Source organism: Rattus rattus, chromosome 8 (assembly GCF_011064425.1).
Source record: "Rattus rattus isolate New Zealand chromosome 8, Rrattus_CSIRO_v1, whole genome shotgun sequence".
Taxonomy (NCBI): domain Eukaryota; kingdom Metazoa; phylum Chordata; class Mammalia; order Rodentia; family Muridae; genus Rattus; species Rattus rattus.
In genome coordinates this window covers 40729937-40752887 of record NC_046161.1, presented here as the reverse complement: position 1 = coordinate 40752887, position 22951 = coordinate 40729937, and the positions used below count along the sequence as shown (strand labels likewise).

The 22951-nt window shown below is 50.7% G+C and overlaps 2 protein-coding genes across 2 annotated transcripts in view; both read right to left on the bottom strand.

The window, feature by feature from the left end:
• Window positions 1–2108: 2108 nt before the first annotated feature.
• Window positions 2109–4027, bottom strand: Apoa1 (apolipoprotein A1). Its single transcript, XM_032909580.1, has 4 exons — window positions 3882–4027; window positions 3623–3684; window positions 3319–3472; window positions 2109–2758 (listed from the first exon to the last, which is right to left on the bottom strand). Exons 2-4 carry the CDS (start codon window positions 3663–3665, stop codon window positions 2176–2178), a joined length of 780 nt encoding a protein of 259 aa, XP_032765471.1. The 5' UTR covers window positions 3666–3684; window positions 3882–4027; the 3' UTR covers window positions 2109–2175.
• Window positions 4028–8595: 4568 nt separating this feature from the next.
• Window positions 8596–22951, bottom strand: part of Sik3 (SIK family kinase 3) — a 208245-nt gene continuing 193889 nt past the window's right edge. The window contains 5 exon segments of the mRNA XM_032909579.1: window positions 8596–10745; window positions 11596–11760; window positions 12482–12614; window positions 13145–13308; window positions 21142–22034. Coding sequence (XP_032765470.1) covers window positions 11609–11760; window positions 12482–12614; window positions 13145–13308; window positions 21142–22034 — 1342 coding nt within the window. The 3' untranslated portion in view covers window positions 8596–10745; window positions 11596–11608.

Genomic DNA, 22951 nt, shown 5'->3' with positions numbered 1-22951 from the left:
CCCAACCGCATCGTAGCTACCTCCATTTCTTACAAATAAAGTGGGTACAATCTGCCCCTCCACTCTAGGTTTGTCGTGGAAATGAAATGGTAGTGTCTAAAAGCAGGAGGCATCACATCGACACACCCCTTGTAAACAGTCCTCCCTGCGATAGCTAAACTGGGTGACCCCTTAAATTAGAATGGAGATCCAGTGTCCTCAGAATCCCGAAAGAGCTGTTCACTATGTTCTTACCACCCCTAAACACTCACTTTGAAGAGACTCGGTGTCACAAAACAGGTCTTGCACATTGTAGAATAAAAGACCAATGTTCGGGTTGGGGATTTAGCTCAGTGGTAGAGCACTTGCCTAGCAAGCGCAAGGCCCTGGGTTCGGTCCCCAGCTCCGAAAAAAAGAACCAAAAAAAAAAAGACCAATGTTCAGAGAGTGCTAGAGGCTACCCTGTATCAAAAGCAAGCACACTGCAGGGCCAGCCAGCCATTTTCTGCTTTGCTGGCGTAGGAAAAGCCTCTGACAGGTGTTGGAGGGTCCTTTCCAGACAGCATTGGTACGACTAGCAGCCTGGACTCTCTCTGGAAATCCAACAGGGGTTTCTCTTCCTGTCTAAGAGCCAGAAGTCTCAGTGTCCACACCTGGAAACCTTCCTACCCAAACCTGTCTCTTGTAGCCCCGCGTGACTGTGGGTTTAAAAACCTGCCCCTTCATGCTGGGGCTCATGAAGATACACGAGGGATGGAGAAGACTCTGGAGATGGATGAAGAACTCCTGCGTACGAACACAGGCATGAAGAGGGACCAGATTCGGGAAAGGCTGTTGGTGTGAGAGTTGTTCTGCATGCATTCTCATGAACATGAGTGCTTGGTTACACTTAAAAAAATTTTTTTTTTTAAAGAAATCGTGGGTGCCCACAGCAGGCTACTCTAAATAATGAACAGCCCAGGCTGGGCATACGGCTCAGGTGGTAACGTGCTTGCTTGGCATGCACAGAGCTCTGGGTTTGAATCTCAGCACTGAATAACAGTGGTGGATCATCCTTGGAACCCCCAGTACTTGGGAGATGGAGGCAGAAAGCTCAGAGGTCATCAGAGTCCAGCCTGGGCTACTGGAGACACTGTCTCCAAATAAAATGTATCAATAAGTAAGTAAATAAGGACTGGAAAGATGGCTTAGCTAGAGGCACTTGCTGCACTAATCCTGGTGACCTGAGTTTGATCTTTGGCACCCATATGGTGGAAAAAGGAGAACGGATACCTCCGAGTTGTCCTAATAACTCTAATAAAGTTTTAAATATTTTAAATTACCCCTATTTATATTTGTCCTGTGTGTGTGCGTGAGTGCTTGTGTGAGTGTGTGTGAACTCAGGTCCTCAGTAAGTGCCTCTACCTGATGAGCCACCTTACCAGCCCAACGTAATAAAAGTCTTGTTTATTTTTAAAAAGGCACAACACATCCTGACCCACCTTTCCTGCAGTGACTAACTTCAGACCTCTCAGCTCGGCTTCCCCAGCTGTGGTGGACTTAAAGGTCATCCTTCAGGGTTTAGAGATGGCTATGAAGGCCTCTCTAATAAATGTGTGGCGATCAGCATCACAAAATGGGTTGTTCGTTTGTTTGTTTTTGCACCCAATTGGCAGGTAGAGAGGCTGCAGCCCTGAGGCATTCACAGCCCGCCAGTTTCTGGAGGTGTGTGTGTGTGGGGGGGGTGGGTAAAAGGGAATTGTTTGCTGAGAGGTTTGGGGTGAGTGATTGAGAGCCCGTTAGGACCCGTGGACTCCCATCCTTCCCCCAAACACTTCAAGCACAGGAAACCAGTCCTCTCAAAGCCAGTCTAATTTCCAGCCACTCCTAACCTGGTTCCAGCACTAGTGATCTGGGCCTCCGTGGGGCCCTTTTGGGTCTCCTTGTTGTTTTGCCTGGCTATCATTTCCCTCTGAGCCTTTCTTAGGAAGGGATTGTGTCTCATACTCTAAACCAGCCAGGTGCCCAGCTTGAGTGAGCTTGAAGAGCTGAGTAGCCCCGTACAAAGGAACCCTCACCGCAGCACCATGTTTCCATATCCCTTGATGTCCCCTTAGCGCCCTCCCTATGTCACCCAAAGAAAGAAGTCATTCCACTTTGGAAACGTTTATTGTAAGAAAGCCAATTCAGGGGTGGGGAGTGGTGACGGGCGCCTCACTAGGCGTTCAGCTTCTTTTTGGCCTCGTCGATCAGACTCATGATTTTGGCCTTCCAGGCTTCCAGCACCGGCATCAGGCCCTGGCCCAGGTCATGCAGCGCGGGTTTGGCTTTCTCACCAAGTGTCTTCAGGTGGTCGCTGGCCTTGGCGTGATACTCGATCAGGGTAGGGTGGTTCTTGATCTCGGTCAGGCGCTGGGCCAGGTTCTCGCGCATCTGATCACTGTAGAGCCCAAACTTTGCGCGCAGCGCGTCTGCATGCACACGCATGCGGTCGCGAAACTCCTCGGCCACAAGCTTTAGATGCTTTTGCATCTCCTTCGCGTTTTTGTGAAGCTCGGTGCCCAGAGGCTCCAGCTTCTGGCGGTAGGCCTCCACCTCCTCGTTCCACTTCTGCTGGAATTCATCCAGGTGGGGCTGCATCTTCCCCTTCACTTTCTCCAGGTCCTTGTTCATCTCGTTTCTCAGCCAATCTGTTTCTTTCTCCAGGTTAGCCCAGAAATCCTGAGTCACTGGGCCTAGCTTCTCCTGTATGCTACCAACAGTTGAACCCAGAGTGTCCCAGTTGTCCAGGAGATTCAGGCTAGAGGGGGAGAGAGCAGCTGAGAGATGACCCCAGGCATCCTGCACTGCCCCTGGTCTGCAGATCCATGCACATGATACCTGGGGTCAGGCCTAGGTGCCACCTGTTCCAATAGTAGTTGCTATGGTCCTAGTTTTCCTGAACTCTATAACTCCCTATAACTCCCTTCCTCCCTTCACATCCCTCTGTACACATGGCCTGAGGCACCAAGATCACAGATGTGGTTGGTGCCAGTTGCAAGGCCAGTCCCATTTTTGTTGTTGTTGTTGGTTTTGGTTTTTTGTCTTTTTTTTTTTTTTTTTTTTTTTTTTTGGTGCTGTCTGACCAGTACTGGGGGGTTACCAAGAAAAGGGATTTTGAATCCACAGGCTGGTTACCCTACAACCAGATGAATCCCATCTCTAGTCCTCCCATTGGAATCAGCCATGGTGCCCAGCTGGTAGGAAAGCAGGTGAAGGTCTAGCCAGCTCAGTTACAGGATCTTCTTACAGGGTTCCTCTGCCCACCCTGGATGGGCAGCCCTTGCCCTGCTCCAGGACCCACACTAGGTCCTTCCTTACTTCAGCTGTTGGCCCAAAGCGGAGGATTCAAACTGGGACACATAGTCTCTGCCGCTGTCCTTGACTGCATCCACATACACAGTGGCGAAATCCTTCACCCTGTCCCAGTGGGACTGGGGCTCATCTTGCTGCCAGAACTCCCAAGCTTGGCAACCTGAGGATGGAGAGGAGACCCACGTTAGGTCAACTCTGGGCTAGGGCCTGAGCTGACATGTCAGATTTGGAGCCTTGGAGGAGAGCAGTGGGAATTCTGTTCTCTGTGCCCAGGGAGGGAGTTAGTCCATGGAGACCAAGAGGCACCCACCTGTCAGGAAGACCAGGGCCACAGCCAACACCGCGGCTTTCATCCTGAAGGATGTGGGCGACCTGGAGAAGAAGAAGAAGAATGACTGCGCTGAAGGGAGGTGCTGCCATGGAGAGGTGCCACACACATTCAACCCAGTGGAAGAACTATCTGGATTGGGGACAGATCCCAGATATCCATGGTATTGCTTTGGACAGTGGGGCATCCACTGGGAGGCATGAGGGAACTGGAGTAGCCTAGGGTAGGTAGCAGCACTTACCTCCCCCGGAGCTCTCCAACAGTCTGGGTGTCCAGGTCTTCTTCCCTGACCTATATATGTGTGTGGGCAGGGCCTGGGCTGGGAGACTGATAAGCTCAGGCTGGCCCTGTCACTGCTTACTTTTGCTGGCGATGTGGAACTTAGAGTTCAAGGATCAGCTCTGTTCCCGAGGCTGGGCAAACAGAGTGGGCAAACAGGAAGCTGCGGGGGCTGCAGAGCTGGGATCAAGGGTTCAGGTGGGGGCAGCAGGGAGTAGCTGCAGACTCCAGGGGTCCCCAGGGGGTAAGGCAGTTGCCCCATCCTTCGGTATACGTGTTCTTTAAGTTAGTCTCATGCAGTCCGCTCTTGGCTCCTCTGTGTTGCTAGTGCCCTGGGCCTGGAGCAGGGTAGGAGGAGTGAGGAATTTTGGGCTCCTGAACTCACATCCCCGCCTCAAAGTTTCCTTGCATTCCAAGAGGTTCCCCCTTTCGCTTCACCCTGGTCTCCCGAGTTTGGGGATTCATCTCTCCAGATGTCACATCCCCAGCCTTCCAACCCTAAATCCAAGAACAACCGAGGCATCAGGTAATTGACTAAGTGAAATGCAGGGGGCTCAGGTCCCCAGGCTGAGGGTGAAGACACCTCTGATGATTCAGAGGAAATGACAGAGGCCAACATGGAGTTGTCAGCTCCTTCCTGCTCTCCCTCCCAACCTCCCTCCTCTGTCCCTTTTGGAGACAAGGTCTTTCTGTGTAGCTCAAGCCTACCTCCAACTCAAGATAACCCTGCTTCATCCTTCCAAGTGCTAGAATGTGCCACAAGCCTAGCTTTAAAATATGCATGCCTGGTGTCTGGCTGGGGATGGAAACCAAGGCCTCGCAAATGCTAGTCAAGGAGTCTATGATTGATCTTTTTTTATCCAGACCTTAGAGTTGCCAATGTTTGTTTTTAAAGATTCATTTATTTTATGTACACGAGTGCTCTGCCGGAGGTTGAAATCAGATCCCATTGCAGATGGTCATGAGCCACCCTGTGGTTGCTGGCAACTGAACTCAGGACCTTTGGAAGAGCAGCCCGTGGTCTTAACCACTGAGCCATCTCTCCAGCCCTAGTTGCCAATGTTTTTGTTATGTGTAGAAGTTATTACTCAGCCTCCCTTCCAGAGACAACCTTACCATATACCATGACCACTAAAAGGGGTCATGTAATCAGTGAGGATATGTCCTCCCAGAACGGTGAGGGTCTAGGCTCACTCCCCAGGATAGGAGAGCAGGAGAGCTGGGTAGGGTGGGCTGAGTATGGCGGCCCATGTCTTCAATCCTTGTACTTGTGAGGCCAGAGGATGGAGGGTTCAAAACCACAGCCTTGGCCATAGAGCAAGTTTGAGGTCAGCCTACATGAGACTATCTAAAAAGCAACAATGAGAAAAACAAAAACAAGATCATCTATAAAATCCCATCGTGGAAACTGAGTTCTCAAGCTGAGAGGAACTTTTGAGACTGTCCATGCGAGGCTCTCCTATGAACTTCCTTCTAGATATGGACCCGATGAGACTGGGAGGAATTTGCTGTGTCCTTCATCTCTCAGCCTTAGAGGCGAGGATGGACCTTGAGCCCAGTCTCTGCCTTTGGGACCCAGGGCAGGAATGTACTCTGCCCATCTCCCTAGTAAACTCCCCAACTCCCTAGAAACCAGCTTGGAGTCTGTCTACCAGCTCAGGGAGTGGCTGGGATCCAGGCTGCTCCCCACCCAGGAGGCTTTGCAACCAGAGGGAACCTTGGTTTGAACCTGGGCTCTGCAACGTATTCTCCAGGTGACCAGGACGAGTTACCTAACCTCCCCACCCCTGGGTCTCTTATCTGCTAAAGAAAGATAATGAGCAAGCACGCCATGGCTTCCTTATGATCCCAGTCACTGTGTGGGAAGCAGCACGATAAGATGGAAATAATGTGTGTGCACTTCTAAAGGCCTGTTGTCAACATGGCAAATGTGAACTGAAGGGTAGCCTGGGGTATTCAGAGGGCACAGGGATCACTAGGGTCCCTCAATAAGCAAGAAGAGGCAGGAGGACCAAAGCCGAGGAGAAACTTGAGAACAGAACTATAGACTGAGCAATGTGGCCAGATGAGTCCAGCGGGTATTTTTTTTTCCTGAGTGAAAGATCTTTCCGACAGAACACAACTCTGACAATCGCATTCTTTCAGCCATGATTTGAGCTTCTGAACTCCAGAGCTGTATTTGTGTTGTGTTAACCATGAAATCTGAACACATTTCAACCAAAACTGTTGAAAGGTGACCAACAGCAAATGGCGAGTGTTCTGTGTCCCAGACTCCTGACTTCACTGTCATGAACACATTTCCGTGACTAGGACATAGCCTGTGACCTCAGCTGCTGGCTTGCAGGCGCTATGGTGCAGGGCATCTTTTCCAGGTTGAAACCGTCCCAGAGGCCTGTGGGAGAACACAGAGGAAGGTGGCCTCCTTGAGAGAGGAACGGTGGCTGCCCGACAGGAGTAGCTTTCTAAATCTTTTGGGGGTGAGGGGAACCTGAGCATCGTATTTCGACCTCCAGGCTGCTTCCCACGGTCCTACCTTTTTCTTTGGCTCATTACTGAAATCGTGGTGGCTAATCCTCATCGAACCCAACATTTGCTGAGTTCTGTGGTCCTCCACTCACTCTCAGGAATCTTGAGACACGCCTGTAAGGCTGGACACCAGGCTTTTCCCCTCAGTAGTTTGCCTGTCAGAAAACAGCAGCTCAGAGCTGCTACGAACATTCCTGCCCCTCAGCTTTGAGACAGTGCCCGTGAGGCTAGGAATTGGGTCTGGCCTCTAGTTCTCTGATAGTGATTTCTTCACTTCCAAAGCCTTCATACTCTCTTCAGGGACGTGGCTTGAGGACTGGAATCCAAGACATCAGGGTAGAGGACTCTGGGACAACCTGATTGAGCAGTAAGTGTGCTCCTGTCTTGGTATATAGTCCAGGCTGTTCTCGAACTCGGGCTGTGCTGGCTTTCTGAGCAGAGGTTATAGGTGTATGCACTGTGCTCACCCCCATCTCCGCCCCCATACTAATCTGTTAGTGATTGTCACTTTACCAGAGGTCATTTGGCCTAAACTAGTTTAAGTAGCTCCTTACTGTTCTGGCTAGGAAGTCTTTCTGGACAGATCAACAAACAGTAAAGTGGGCTCATCACAGATTGAGACTGGGCTTGGCCACTGTCAGAGGTGTTGGATGACCAAAACTGGTCCAGGGAGTGAAGACAATGCCTGTCATTGGTGTTTTTCTCACTACCCTGACTCCCTCATCTTGGAACCTCCAAGGTGACTCCTGGATTGGACCAGCAAGTGCTGGTCTGGGATCCTGACACCCGAGGGAGTGCTGGCAGTTGCGATGGCAGTGAACGTAGCTCATTTCACAACTTCTGTCTCAACATAGCAGACCAACTGCTCAGGGCAGTGCCAGGACTCTGTCCTTTGGTGGTCCTGGCACCAAAGACACCAAACATTTACTGAATGAGTGACATTGGTAACCAAAGCTTCTCAGATTGGCAAAGGGTCACAGGAAGGCACAGGCCTTCCAGGGTGTTAGCCCCTTCTGGGAATATGTACCTGATGAAGGATACTGCTGGCAGGAATGGGAGCCAGGGCTGGGGAGGGTCTCCCTAAGCAGGCTGGATCCCCAGTGTTTCCTGTTTGAAAGTCCTATTACTGTGAGGTCAGTGTCACCAGGTCTGAATGACGTCCCTGCCTCCTGCTCCGGAGACTACGGTCTCTGGTCGAGTGGGTGGGGCCTGGCTCCAGCACAGAGTCAGGAAGTCTCTCCTTCCTAGAGGCAGAGATGTCCAGGTTGAGATTCTAGAATGAATCTGGCTGCCTGTGGGTACCCACCCTACCACTAGCCAAAGGCTGCAGACACAGCAGTGACAAAAGGTGTACTGACCTTCTGAGCGTCCTTAGGGCCCATCGCTGGTCACAAAGCCAGCTCACCTCTGTGCAGTGAGCGCACCTTTAGGACTTCCAGGGGCTCACCTGAGAAGGCACCTTCTGTTCCGGGCGGTTCCATTACAATTCTAGCCTCAAAGGCTTTCCTATGTGCCCCTCCCCATTAAAGAGTTTTGTATCCGGATGAGTGTATGTTATCTGTACACAGGCGCCTGGGAAGCATGTCGGATCCCTTGGCGTTGGAGCTCTATGTGGTGTGAGTTGCAGGAAGGAGGTGCTTGGTGGTTAAGACCACTAAGTCTCCTTCCAGCCTCCGTCACTTTCTACAAAGCTCAGTATCCCCAAATCATTGATCTTCCTTCTCACAAGACCTGAGCTCTCTCAGCAGTGCCTGGGGCCCTGTTGGGAATTTTGCCCTCTACCTGGAATCCAGGAACAGACAGAGGAAAACAATAGGAAAAGCCCTTCTGTTCTACAGCTGATGGAGGTTACCCCATGAAGGTTCCAGCCAGGGTCAATTCAATGTTCTCCTTCTGAGGACCCAAGGGATCCATTTCCCACCCAGCTCTGCAAACACGAATGTGTCCCTTCTGAGGGGTTAGAGTCCACACAGGTGCCAGGACACAGTGTGACTCTGACTTGCCAGGCTCAAAAGCCAAGAGGCAAGATGAGAATGTGCTGCTCAAAGCCCCACCCTAAACCTGAGGACTTCTCCAGACACCTGGGTCACCTCTACCCCATCCCACGTGATCCTCCTGACTAGACTCTGAACCGTAAGGCAAACAAGGTATCAATGTCAGAACATAATCAGGTTTTTATTTCCACAACCTCCTACAGTCCAACCAAGTCACTAAGTTGTAAATGTCCCACGCAAACAAAGGACAAACGCTCTTAGCAACTTGAATCTGGAGATTATTATTATTATTATTATTATTATTATTATTATTATTATTATTATTTAGCTCAACAGAAATGAGAAAGGAAAAAATACTTCTTACATTTTCAAAGAACAGAAATAGCGAAGTAGATTCATATACATTCAACATATACTGCGCGTGTTGGCTACTACGATATAAAGCAATGGTGAACGTGAAAATAGTTCGCAAGATGGCACGGTTAATAGGCTCACTGGCTTTTGTCTGGGTGGCTCTGGAGGGTGGTGTCTGCTCTTCCATCAATCCAGTACCATGTAAACAGGTCAGGCCGAGCGGGGGAGCAGCAGGACGGGGCTGGAGCATCAGAGTTGGACTGAGCTTGGAAGCCAACAATAGCTTGCCAAGCTTTCTTGAAAGTGAGACTTCTAGCTAGTAATTAGCGACACCTGGAGTGGAGGGGCGATTGGAGGATATGGGACCATGGGACAGGTCCCTAGCCAAGCTCTCACATTGAAAACAAATCCGTTCAAGGGACAGTGGGCTCAGGAGCAAGCTTTCCGGGTTGGTGGGGGAAGGTTAAACTGGTTGGGGACCCTGCTGGTTACATCCGGATGCCATGGTAGGCAACGGCTTTCTTCCATGCACATTCAGAGGTTGGTGGCCCCTGGCTCTCAGAAATGAATGCTGGGAGTCAGAGCAGGGACCATGCCCCTCTGGCTTTGAAGACCAGTAGAGAAGCCAGGCCTCGCTGGGCCCCAGACTTTGGTTTCTGACTGTAGAGAGAAAGGAAATGACGTGGACGTAGCTACTGCATATGTGCTGCTTCGGCTGGGGAAGGGAGGCCACTGCATTCGTCGCTGGCACAGGAGAGTGGCTCATGATGCCAATGCCAAGGAAAACGCTTCAAACAGAAGGTGCAAGCCACAGTTCAATAGCACAGAATCTGGTTAAACATTTCTCTTTTAAACAAAAAAAAAAATCCTTTTTGTCTTTATTAATAATAACATTAATAACAATATTATCAACATTTACCAAAAACAATTCCTACATGATCAAGAATTAAAATGTAGGGGTCAAGGATGCTGGGGAGAGAAGGTTAAGGGACCCCATGCAACCTCCGATTCCTGTCGGTGACAAAGAGGCCACGAGGGAAGGGCATGGACACTCATGTATATGCACACACGAACGGACCAACGGTCCTTTTTACAACGCAGTAGAGAACAAGAATGGAGGCCACACAAACAGCACAGTGCACTGCTCCTGGGTGTTCACTTGCGAGGGGAACCAGTTGGTGACTTGGAGGGGAACTGAGTCACACAGCAGAGGGTACTCCACTGAGCCATTCTGGTTGGCAACCTGTCAGCACCAGGCCGCTCAGCCTGCGCTGGGCTCTGATGGAATTCTGCTGGGCCAGATGTGATTCTAGGGGAGGCCAGCAGGAGCCTGCCCGATTCCAGGCTCAGGTTTCTCCTTCTCTTCCATTCTCCAAAGGCAGGGCCACTGCCCTGTCCTCCCTTTCTTGGCCACCAAGCTCCATTCTAGCATTTGTTCCTGGCAGAGCAGAGCAGAGGGGAGAGGCTGGTCTGGGACAGGCTGTGGAGGGGATGGTCCTGAGGCTCAGCCTCTGAATACTAACCCCTGGTTCCTCTACTTCAGAAATGGTAGGAGAAAATGAGATGGGGGAGAGTGAGAGAGCGAGAGAGCGAGCACTAGCTCAAGTGGGGAAGGAGTGGGTGAGGCAAAGAGAATAAATTATCTCCGAAGGAAAATTCCCAAAACAAAACACAAGCAAACCTCCAAACAGCAGAACTCAACTCAAGCACACCAGATGCTGGCTCATGAGAGATAGAGGACATGGATTTCCTGTTTATTTCCTTGGTGCCTTGGTCATACAAGCAAACATGGCAAAAGTTCCTGGCACCCCAAGCAACGGCCTACTGGTGCCCACTGTGGGGAAAGGAGCTGCACTGTTCTGGCGGAGACACATGGTAGAGTGGCGCGGTGCTGCTGGACACTGTTGGGCTATTGGTCTAGACTCAGCCTCCTCCTGGAGCTGGACTCGGACCTGTGGAGCAGACAGGGCCATCTTGAAGGAGAGGGACGTGACTCTTCAACCTCTGTCCTTACCCTTTCTGATGGATGATACTGGGACTCAAGGCCCTGCACGTCCACACCCGTGTTCTGTCAGCAAGACATAGGCACCCAGGCCCTCAGTGAAGTCTTTTTGGTGTCACTGTATGAGCCTTGCCACACTGAGGCTTTGCCATGCCTCTGCCTGTGGCTTTACTTTCCTCAAGTCTTTCTGTCTCTGTAGAGATAGAGCCCCTTGTACTCACCATCCATGCGACCTCTGCTAGGCCAACAGGGCCAGTGAACCTTCTGCCTTTTCAGCATGGGCCTGGAACTACATATCTTTGCTTATTCCCTAAAAAGTATGCTGGCTGGGGCTAGGGCTCTGTGGTAGAAGGCTTGCATAGCCCTGGGTTCTATGCCTAGCACCAAAATGCCAAAACAAACAACAACAAAAGCCACCAATGGAGGAGCCCAACTGGATCTGCTTTCCCCCTTTTCTGGTTGGGTTTCAGTCTTCGGGATGGAGTGTGAAGATTGGTTCCTGTAATGACTGGTGTACTGGCCAAAGGTCACTGGACTTTGGCCTTTGCAGCTGTAGCTTTCTGGATCTCATAAGAGCCATAGCATCTATAACATGAGGTGGGCCATGTACCTTTCTCTCTAATAAAGACCTCAGCCCGCCTCAGAGCTAACACAGTACTTAATGAGGAAGCAGGCAGACCAGGAAGGCTGCACTGAAAGAGTGACGCTCAGGTTTAGCGGGCTACCACATGTGGAATGAGGGGATCGGGGCTGGCACTGGCCCCCACGGTTGCCTGGGCCCTGACGAGGGTGGCACTCACTCTTCATATTCTGCTACACGCCAGCCTGCTCCATGCTGAAGGAGACCTCTGGGTGCTTGTGGTTGAGCATGATGTCTGTAACACACGTAGCTGGATAGCGGGAGTTTAAATGCTGGCTACCATCACCCAGGGCTGGGTGCTCATGGCCCAGGCTCACCCCACATTCTGCAAGACCAAAAAGAACATGTGAGGTGGCGGGGGCAGGGGAGCAAGTGAGAAGGGAGAGAGGAGACTGAGGAGGTGCTTGTCTAGCAACACTGCCTGAGTCCAGCTCTGACTTAAGGGACCCTTCCTGACCACCTGCCCCTCTCTTTCACCACTGTCATTAACAACTTGACATATGGGGGTGAAGATGAGAAACCCTTCAGGAGCCTTTCCTTGTGGTTGGGGGCAGGGGAGGCCAACTGTAGTGAGTGCTACACTTTTTCCTGGGCATCACACTATAAACACTACCCTCAGGAGGCCAGCATCCTCAGGACCCAAGCCAGGACATGGACACTACTCTCCTGGTGTCTTCAAGGTGAAGACTTAGGATGAAGACTTCCTAGGTTAAGGGCTTTGCCTGTAGACATTAGAAAGGGTGGACCTGTCTACCGCCAGACTCTATCTATGGTCTCCCACCCTGGCTCTACAAAGACATAGAGATAAATGTTCCACTAGGATACGACGCCCTCTAAGGAGAAGCTGAAAGAGAGCTATTGTTGACGGTCCATCCTGCTCCAGCACTGAACTTGGGCTGTGATGTCCCTGTGCTGACAGAAGCCAGAGCCCCTAACATGTGCACACCAAGGGGTACCCTCGGGGAATGACACTGTGTAGCACCCTACCCAGTGAACTATTTCCACAGAAGACTGGGGGCCAGGGGTACCCATGGACAAGGCCTTACCTTCATCTTCCTCATCCTGAAACTGCTGGCTGCCCATGAGTGAAGACTGACTAAGAACTGCATCTGACATCCGGGCAGAGCTTAGTGCCTTTCCTGCCACCAGGCTCATTCCTGGCAAGGTATCCAGCTGTACCTGTAAGGAGCGATCAGCAGGAATGAGTGCCAGACAACGTGCCGCTCTCAGGGCCCCTGCTCCCTCCTCAGCCCATCCATAGACAGGGAGGTTTGAAAGCTCTGTTCTCAAGTGCCCTGTGTAACACGGTGGCTGCTGAGTATGGGAGGTGTAACTGTTACGTACGGTAGAACTAAATTTGTAGTTCTGTGTAACTTTAACCCATTCACATTTGACCAACCACAAATGGCTGCCTGCTACTATGGCTGGGTGTATCCCAGTTGACAAGACTTGCTCTGACAGCTCAATTCGTAAGAAAGCCAAAGACAGCAAGATGGCTGCCAGGAATAGACCAAAAACCGAGGGTTCATATATTGAAGCCTGGATTTGCATGTCTGGGAGAGGACAAGACCCCAGATGTCTGAACGTTTGATTCCTAAGTCTCACATATGGATGAAGGCTGGTCTGTTAGTGGGAATAAAGGGGACACTCTGCTTTCAAGTTGCAATTGGCACCATCCCACCTCTAAGCAGCAGGAGGGGCCAACATACATAAGCATCGTCGCTGTTCTGGATGGTGTGGTGTCTCTGGAGGGTCCGGGACCTGAGGTGCTCACTGACTAAGGGCCGTGCAGGATACCCAAGGCCGTTGTGGTCCGGCAGCTCCATTGCTTGTCCAGGAGAATTTCTCTCCATGCAGTTCCCTATGACAGACTCTAGGAGACAGAGCAGGAGAAGCAGGGTGAGCAGGCCCAGAGCCTCTCCAGGAGGCAGATGACGCCAACTCCCATGCAGCCCCTTGTAAGACAGAATGAGTGAGGGGGACCACATTTGCCCAACTGCCAATGCTCAGTCAGCTGGCACTGGTGTTAAAGGAGCTGGTACCAGCCTGACAACATCAAGTCCTATAGCAAATAGGGGTTAAGACTCCTTGCCCCAGAAGAAAAAACCCACTTAGCAGTTGTGAGCTGGGCTACACCCATCCTCTTCTTTCCCCCATCTCTGTTCATGGAGAACGAGAGCTTCAGGGGCTTCTGGCCTATATCCATGCGTTGGCCTTTGCCTTAGTACCATCCCAGGTCTCTTCCACCATCCCACTGCCACTGCTGGTGCTGTCTACGGCCCCTTCACCTTTCGTAAGTGCTTGCACCCGGCCGTGCCTGAGCTCACTCTTCAGGCGTATCTGGGTCCATGGCTGCAACCACACCGCTTGTATGTGTAGAAATAATGTAATGGAGGGAATGAGCGAGATGCTCAGTGAAGGGAGGCACCTGTCATCAAGCTTGACCATCTGAGTTTATCCTCAGAACCCACTGAGAAAGAGAAATGATCACACACATACCCTCACCTGCACACACTCATGGGTATCTAACCAGTATGCAACACTTAGGTCAAATTTCAAACTCATTAACTTCCCCAGAAGCCTGCTACCCTTTTAAAAGCCCTTGCTTTGGCACCTCACTTCCCTAATCTTTCAGGCATAAGCTCCTTTTCCTGGTCCCACCTTATCTGTAAGTCTAAAGAGTTTGCTTGGTCAGTGGTGGACACTTCAGCCCATTATCTCTTGCCTAGATAATTTTCTAGCCACCCCTAGTTACTGCCCTATGAAGACTACTCTTTTTTTTTTTTTTAAGATGTACTTATTTTATATATATGAATACACTGCTGCTGTCCTCCGACACACCAGAAGAGGACATCAGATCTCATTACAGATGGTTGTGAGCCACCACATGGTTGCTAGGAATTGAACTCAGGACCTCTGGAAGAGCAATCAGTGCTCTTAACCACTAAGCCATCCCTCCAGCCCTGAAGACTACACTTTAAAAAAAATCCCGGGGTTGGGGATTTAGCTCAGTGGTAGAGCGCTTGCCTAGGAAGCGCAAGGCCCTGGGTTCGGTCCCCAGCTCCAAAAAAAAAAAAACCAAACAAACAAACAAAAAAAATCCCCTGTTCCTATCATGTAAATGTGTGCATGTCATGGCATATGCAAATGAACATGTACATATACATGTGTTATATGTATGTTAAATGTATGCATGTCTGTGCATGTCACAGCATATGCAAATGAATGTGTGTACATGTATTTGTGTTATATGTATGTGCACATGTGTTGTATATATGAAGTGCTACATCCCTATCCCTTGTTCAGAGATGTAAGACATTTAAACAGTTATCAGTTGTACACACATGGGTTCATACATGCTATAACATGTATGTGGAGAAGGTGAAGGACAACTTTCAGGAGCTGGTTTTCTTCTCCTGTTGTAGGGCTCAACTCAGGTCCTCAGGGGTTCATTGCTGAGCCGCCTCTGACCTCGTGCAGAGATTTTAAGGACTGATCAATCAGGTCAGGTGGCAAGCGCCTCTCTTCACTAACAACACAGTCCTGGGTCTTGGTATTTCTACCCTTCTCCCTCTTTCAGATCAGCCCTGCCCCCATGTGTTTTCCTGTCTATTAAGTTCTTTTTCCCCCCCTTGTGGATTTTTTTAGACCTGAAAACGAGGTTTCTCCAAATCTAGCTCCCGCCCAGGCGTTTCAAAGGTCTTGTGGGCTCTGCTTCCCTTATGTACTCTCCTGTCTGGTTTCCTGAGTCATGTTCACCGGCCTGAAAATAACCCCAGGTCATAAGAGGCTATCACTTGGCAATCAGGTGATCAGCTTTCCTGCGTGCCCAGCTGAGCCCACGTCTCTGTCAGATGGAGGTGGCAAAGTAGCCACAAGCATGTGTCTGGGTGGGGGAGACAGCTTGATTCTAGCTTCATTGCTTCCTAAGGAGGGGGAAGGGAACTTGAGCAAGGTAGTTGGTCTCTCTAGATCTGTGCTTCTGAGCCTACCCCACAGGCTGTTAATAGATAGAGCTCAGGATAATAAACAAGTTAGTTATACAAATTGTAGTTTCCGGAGTAGCAGCCTTTGGTGTGGAAGGAACAAATGAGATATAAACCAGACCCAGGGCTGAGGCCACAGTTCAGCAGCAGAATGTTTGCCCAGAGTGTGGAGGACCCTGTGTTTGAACCTTAAACATCCCCCACCCCCAGCAGATGAAAATGAAGCATTCCCCACTCAGAAGCTGTGCTGGGAAGGGGTAGAGAGGGACCAGGGAGCTGATGTGTGAGAATCTTGGCTGTTGCCCAAAGGCTCCCATGTTGAGACTTGGTCATCAGTATGTACCGCTAATAAGACATAAAGAAACTTTTAGGAGGCAAAGCCTGATAAAAGGAAGTTAGGTTGGGGCTGGTGAGATGACTCAACTGTAAAGGCATCTGTCAGCAATCTGACAACCCGAGTTCAATCCGCAGGGACTGTAGGTAGGAGAATTGACTCCCCTCAACTGTCCCGAGCTGCATGCTGCACACACACACACACACACACACACACACACACACACACACACACACACACACACACACCTTCTCCCTCTTGAGGTGACAGGATAGCTCAGTGGGTAAAGGTGCTTACACTAAGCCTGAGTTCAATCCCTGGGACCAACAGGGTGGAAGGAGAGAAGAGACTCTTGCAGGATGTCCTCTGACTTCCACACACAAGCTATAGAACATAACCCACCTATTCCCACTACACAAAATAAATATAAATGAGAAAAATTTTAGAAGAAGTTAAGTTAGGACACTGGGATATGCCCTTGACTGAAATTTGGGGGCTGGGTCTGCAATGGCTGCCTTTCTGTTTCCCAGTTAGAATAAGGTGCAGCTTTGTCCAACATGCTCCTTGCCATGCTCTCACTCACCACAGGACCCAAGGCAACAAGGACAAAGCTGAGACCCCTGACATCATGAGCCAGGACAAACCTCTCTGCCTCATAAGTTGATTTTCTTGGGTATTTTGTTCTAGTGACAGGAAGCTAACACAGGTATAGAGAAAAGGACAAAAGGGCCAAGGCTGAGGGAAGCGGGAGACAGGTTGTCCCAGGTTATCATCACCGGGATACACAAAGCGTGGGGGCCAGGCGGCCTCCCCTTACCGTTAAGTCCTTTATCTGATAGGGAGAGGCTGTGTCAAGGCTCCAAACCCTCCCTCAAGTGGAAGGCCTGCGATAAGCACTGAGGACTCCACAGGTAAAGGAGTCAGTTCAGGAAGAGAGCTGAGCCTGGGGCTCAAAGTCCTGAGAGGAGACCTGCTGACCGGTGGCTGGCTGCAGAGACTAACCCACTGACCAGAGAGCTGGAACCGCTGGCACCCTTTCTGCCATTTCAGGAGACAGAGAACAACCAGGCTTACAGAAGGAGCTATAAAAAATACAGGGACCATGTCTTCCAAGAACCCAGAGGGTGCAGAGGAGAGAGTGACTACCCAAACAAGTAAGGACAAAATGCACAATGAGACTCCAAGGCACAGCCCCACACCCTGGGGGACTCTGGGCCACCTTGCGTAACTGTTGAATCTGTCAATGTTGACTCATCCTTACTCATTTACTGGGCTTTAAGGGTAAATGAGAAATGGCGTGTTTGCCCACCCGTCTTAGAGGCCCTAAGGGGTCTTAACCCCCCACAAGGCAAGGCTGTCAGCACTTTACCCCTTACAAGGCTGGAAGCTGACTGTGCTGAAAGAAGAGGATGAGGTTCTCTACCTGAGTTTAAGTTGGTGACCTCAACTGACTGCTGTTGTGGTGTTTATTTACTTGCGGAGTCAAAAGCCTTACGCTCCTGCAACATTGCAGGAGGAAAACCCCCTTCCCTTTGCCTTTACTTCTTAAGTGGAAGACAGTGAGACAGGAAAGCAGACACAGGTATGAGGGCATCTAAGTTTCCTAGACTAACACTGGTAAGCTTTGCTCATCCACCCTTAAAAATGCCAATAAATCCAGAGTTCTGCCCTCGTGAACTGTAGCACACATTCCGTGCCATTTCTCCTCATACAGCTCTTAGTGAATAGATGCTCCCTGAAGACAGGCCCTTCCTCTTCTCACAGCACCCATGGCACGGCTCACTAACCTGTAGTCAGCTGCTCTCCTATGGAGTAACAGGTCAAACATCAAGAGACCAGCCTGCTTGATGGAGGGGCACCAAGAACCACAAGGTCCTCTGTCCAAACAGGGACACACGGGTGCAGACTTTGCACTTGCCTGCAGTGCGGCACCCTGTTAGAACCATTTCTTCACAAAACCCGTGAAAGGACCTGTGAAATTTCTCTATGATTATTGAGTGTGTGTGTAATGTACGTGAGGGTGTGTGTGGGTGCCGTGGCCCACGTGTGGAGGTCAGGTTAATTTGGGGAGCTACTTCTCTTCCTCCACCTTTACAAGCTGTCAGGGTTGTGTGGCCAGTGCTTTACCCACAGTGCTTTACTGGGTGTGATGCATAAACCCGGAGCCCTGGCAAGAGGGAAGCTGACTTGGAGGATCATGAGTTTAAGGTTAGCCTGGGTTATGCCGTGAGACCCTCCCTGCCTTTAAAAAGAGGGGAGGAGGAGGGAGAGAGAGGAGAAGGAAAACTGAAGGTTTCACAGGCATGCCAGGTCAGGCCAGGCCAGCTTCTACTAAAATGGTTCCTTGCCATGCACTTCCCAGGGTGAGTGTGGAAAGGAACTGATGACCTGGGTCAGAAGCGCCAAGCACAGTAGCAGTTCTATGAGCATTTCATTAGCTTGGCACCCCTCAGTGCCAGAACAAACGGAAGCCTGCTAACCTAGTAGGCCCCAAGTCAACTTGTGCTAGCCAAAGGACAGTGGGGCTCCTCAGGAAGAATCACTTTACACGGAGACCTCCTGCCCCAAGGGGATCTGAACCAATGGCGGAAGCATGCACTGGGCTTCACTAGAGCATTACTGCCTCCAGTGCTTGTCTTTACTGTTCTGGGACGTACACTCACATCACGGTACATACGGGGCTTTGCTGAAGGTAATCGTGTCCACGGTCCCCAAAGTCACAATGCAAAGGCAGATGTCAGAAATGAGGGCGACTCATCCCTGCAGTACCTCAGCAAGCACGGCAGGAATAAAGGTGAAGCTTCTAGAAAACCTCTGTCAAAGGTTGGGGAAAAGGTGACTGACAAACAGGACCCCAAAGGGTGAGTCACTTATGAAAACTGGGAATAAGGCTACAGAGGCAGCCAGCTCTGAATTGAAACCTGGAGAGGAAGTCTGCCTTGACTTTTCTAGGCGAACAAAATATGAGTGGGGGATAGCGGCAGTCACGTGGTGCACAGGAAGGAGGAGAGGGGTGTAACCATGGTGGTCAGCTAGAAAAAGAGGACAGATCTGATGAAGGAACTGTGGCCATTTGGTATTGACCTGAAATGAAGCCTCCACCTGAGAAGAGAGGATCTGACAGGACCAGCCGACAGCCTGCAAATCACTCAAGTTGTTCTACCTGCCGCTAGAATGGAGCAGTGTGCCGTGATTCTCATGGCAGTTTCAAGCTGGAGCTACCTAGACAGAACTCTGAATCTTAAAAAAACCTTTGCCTTAGCTGGGCAGTGGTTCTGCTTGCCTTTAATCCCAGCACTCAGGAGGAGAGGCAGGCTGATTCCTGTGAGTTCGAGGTCAGCCTGGTCTACAGAGCGAGTTCCAGGGTAGCCGGAGGCTACACAGAGAAACCCTGTCTCGAAGAACAAAAACAAAAACAAAACAACCCCTTACCCTTAGTTTCTTCTAATTCTGTCCTGTGCTACACTTCAGGCTGAGAGAGCTTCAGCACAAATGGTCCTGAGACTCACCCGGCTCTCTCCTTGTGCTTCTTCCCCAAGCTCAAATGGCAGAATCCGCTCTGTTCATGTGCATCCCCGCTTCTAGAAATCCTCCCTGTCCTGCAGAGCTCACCCTCTTCTAGTGCTGCCATGGCAGTCCTGCTGCCAGTGCACAGCCTACGGATGGGGAGCAGCTGAAGAGATACTCCCGACAATGGGGACAGTGGTGAGAGGGGCTGTTCAGCCTCCCTATAGACAGGTGTCACAGAAGAGAAAAGTAAAGAAATATCACAGAAAATAACTTTGGAAGGACACTTCTAAGATATTTAAACATGGCAACTGGTAGAGGGAGGCACCCTCCGGCCCCTTATTTCTTCAGTAACCTGGACATCAGACACCACGGATGGGTGGGGTGGTGACCAACTGGCAGCAGGTTTGCTGCCACTTGTCAGCCTGACTCAGAGGCAAATCATAAATCTCCTAAGTCTTAGTCGCTTCACTGGTAAAACGGGGATAACGGGCTGGGTGCAGCTCAGAGGTAGAGCTTGCTAACCTAATGTGTGAGAGGCCCTGGATTTTGCCCCAGTACCACAGTAAGAAGGGAGGACGGAATGCGCTGTGTGAGCAGCACTCTGTGCGCGCACACTGGAGGCACGCACAAGATGCAGGCTCAGCGAGCTGAGTCGTCAGAAGCTTCCCACACGTGGATCCCCTTCCACAGTGAGTCCATCAAAGGCATCCACGGGGAGCTAAGACTCTGCCGTGATCCCCACCCAGTTTAGACCCTACCCCTTATCACACACGTGCTAAGTTGTCCCATCTGACAGCTCCGCTCCTTCACAGTCCTTCCATCCCGACTTCCAACGCCGCCAGCTGTCTCTCTTCTACACACGACCTATTAGAAGCTCCACCCTAAATATGACCAGCGGCGAGTACAACGTGCTCGTGGAGGGCAGATCTCCAGGTTGGGTGACACCATCGGCTGCAGAGGTCAGGATTTGACTGTCATTTTATGCAGCACATTCCCTGCTCCTGAGCACACGCCAAGTACATCTGAAAGCACCAGGTCTTCACAAAACCTGCTGAGCTGCAGGATGTGGCCAGCCTTGGAGCTGTGTACATTGCCTTTAAAGGACAGGGCAAGAGATGGGGCAGCTCCGGGGGGATGAGGAAGAGATGGTCAGAGTCCCAGACTCTGTGGATAAGTCATCTTTCCTTCCTTCCTGGTTGTGGTGAGGAGGGTGAAGCTACAGGGGGCTGAAGCTCTCTCTGGTTTTGCTATACAAGCATGAGCATGCTAACAAAACTCACTCAGGGAGACTCATCTTTAGATGTAAATGAAGGCAGCCCCAGTACAGTCTATAGCATACTTAGGTATCGAGTTCTCTCTGTCTCTGTCTCTGTCTCTGTCACACACACACACACACACACACACACACACACACACACACTCTCTCTCTCTCTTTCTCTCTGTCTCTCTCTCTCTCTCTCTCTCACACACACACACACACACACTCTCTCTCTCTCACACACACACACACACACACACACACACACACACACTCTCTCTCTCTCTCTCTCCACGGTTTACACACTTCCTTAGTCCTGCAGACTTCCCACTGCAGCTTTCTGACGACAGCCAGGCAAATCTGGACTCCAGGACACCATCGTGTGAACAGGCACGTCCTGGGTGCCGCCTTCTGCTCTCAGTCTATTTAGTAAGTGATTTCTTACCCACCAATCGCCACTTTGTTTATGCTTCACTTCTCCCCAAAATGGTTCTGAGGGTCTGTTTAGGGTTGTTTTGTTTTTGTTTTCTTGGGAGCACGGAGTACTAGCAGAACCAAGCTAACACCCTGCACACTTAAACTACAGCAGACTCCGAAGATCTTTACGGCGATTCTTACCTCGGCTGGGCACCTTATTTCTACTGAATGTGGTGGCCGTTGGCTGGTGTCCGTAGGGATGGATTCCTAGTTCCCGGGCCTGACTCACAGTTCCCAGCAAAGGCTCGGGGTCCCCAGGCCCACTGGTACACAAGAGCAGAGGGCTGTCATGGCAACCTTTGATCAGTGTGCTTGAGCTTTTGTCCGCGAAGCCCTCCTTGACCCCTTCACACAAGCAGTCTTCTTCCATACTCTCCGAATGCATTAGTGGTGGCTGACGGGCATACCCACGGGTGGGGGTGGGCAAGGGACCCTGTGAGATACAATCTTGCGCCCTGATCTGTAGGAGATGCTGGGGGCTGGTGTGGTGGCGGTGGTATGAGTCAGCATTTTGATAAGATAAAGCCTGGTGCTCTGTCATATTCTGTCCCCCGAGGCCGGGAGCTAGGCTAACAGCATCCCCTTGGTTCATGTGCCTGAACAGCTCATGGTATTCTTGCTGCTGCTGCTGCTGTTGCTGCTGCTGCTGCTGTCGATGCTGCTGCTGTCTTTTGATGAGCTGGGCAAACTCTGCTGGAGGCAGCCGATGTCCGAGTGGCGGTGAGTGAATGCCGGGAGAGAGCAGTCCTTGAAGGATGTGGGGAACCTGCTGGTGTCTGGTATAGTCTGGTGGTGTAGGGGACAGCAGGGCCTGCTGTAGTGCTGATGTGGTATAGTGTGGCTGCTGATGGGCGCTGGGAGGGAAAGTGGGGAACTGGTCAAGCGGAGGAACTCTCAGGGCTTGAGCCGGAGGAAACCCCACTCCTGTTGAAGGGCTGTAGCTGCTGGGGGGCCCTCGGGACTGCTCCGAGAACAGATGGGGGTGTAAATGCGCCTGGTCGTAGTTGGCAGGGGAGAACCGATTCATGCTCAAGCTGCAGACACAAAACGGTGTGAGTGCCAGGCATTCCAGTAACAGCTACACCAGCTGGCCCGGGGACAGTCATGTCACTAGCCTTCATTAGCACGAAGCTCTCATGGTATGGACCTGTGCTCGGGCAGGCAGGACTGTGCACACCACCACTATGTACCTGTTATTTGCTTATCCAAGTCTTTGAAGAGACAGAAGGCACTGGGCATGTAATAATCTTGAAAGCAACAATCTGACCTTGGCTGGTTTCTTCAATAGCGTCTCATGCAACCCAGGCCAGCCTCCTTTGCTGCCTTTAACTCCTGATCATCCTGCCTGTCTCTAGAGCGCTGGGGTTCTGGCATGTGCTACCACACCTGGCTTCTCTGGTGCCAGGGACTGAAGCCAGGAATTCAGGCTTGCCTACCTACCCACAGAGCTAGACACACAGGCTAATCTAGCTGCTTTTACAAAATAATCTGAGTGGGACTGGAGAGATGGCTCAGTGGTTAAGAGCACTGACTGCTCTTCCAGAGGACCTGAGTTCAAATCCCAGCAACCACATGGTGGCTCACAACCATCTGTAATGAGGTCTGATGCCCTCTTCTGGTGTGACTGAAGACAGGAACAGTGTACTTGTATATAATAAATAAATAAATCTTAAAAAAAAATGAGCTGTTTAGAATAATAGTCTCTTAGAGACAACAGAGAAGGAAGACCCCTAGAATAATAAATCAGGAGAACAGACATCTTTCTATGTTCCTCTGTCAGACCTTCCTTCCTTCAGGCCATCAGGAAGGCTCTCTGCTATTTCCTCTCGTCTCACTAACAATTTGGCTCATTCGTAACCTCACCTCAAATCCGCCATGCTGCTTTGACAAAGGGTGACACAAGAGCACAAGCAGACTTGTCTCTTCTCACTCACTGGGCTACGGGATCAAC

Bases quoted from the DNA above. Each gene is read 5' to 3' on its own strand.
- Apoa1 (XM_032909580.1), bottom strand. From the start codon at position 3,665: ATGAAAGCCGCGGTGTTGGCTGTGGCCCTGGTCTTCCTGACAG. The intron at 3,473-3,622 runs GTGGGTGCCTCT...CTCCATCCTCAG, and splicing joins GGCCCTGGTCTTCCTGACAG to GTTGCCAAGCTTGGGAGTTC. The intron at 2,759-3,318 runs GTAAGGAAGGAC...CTCCCCCTCTAG, and splicing joins GCTTTGGGCCAACAGCTGAA to CCTGAATCTCCTGGACAACT.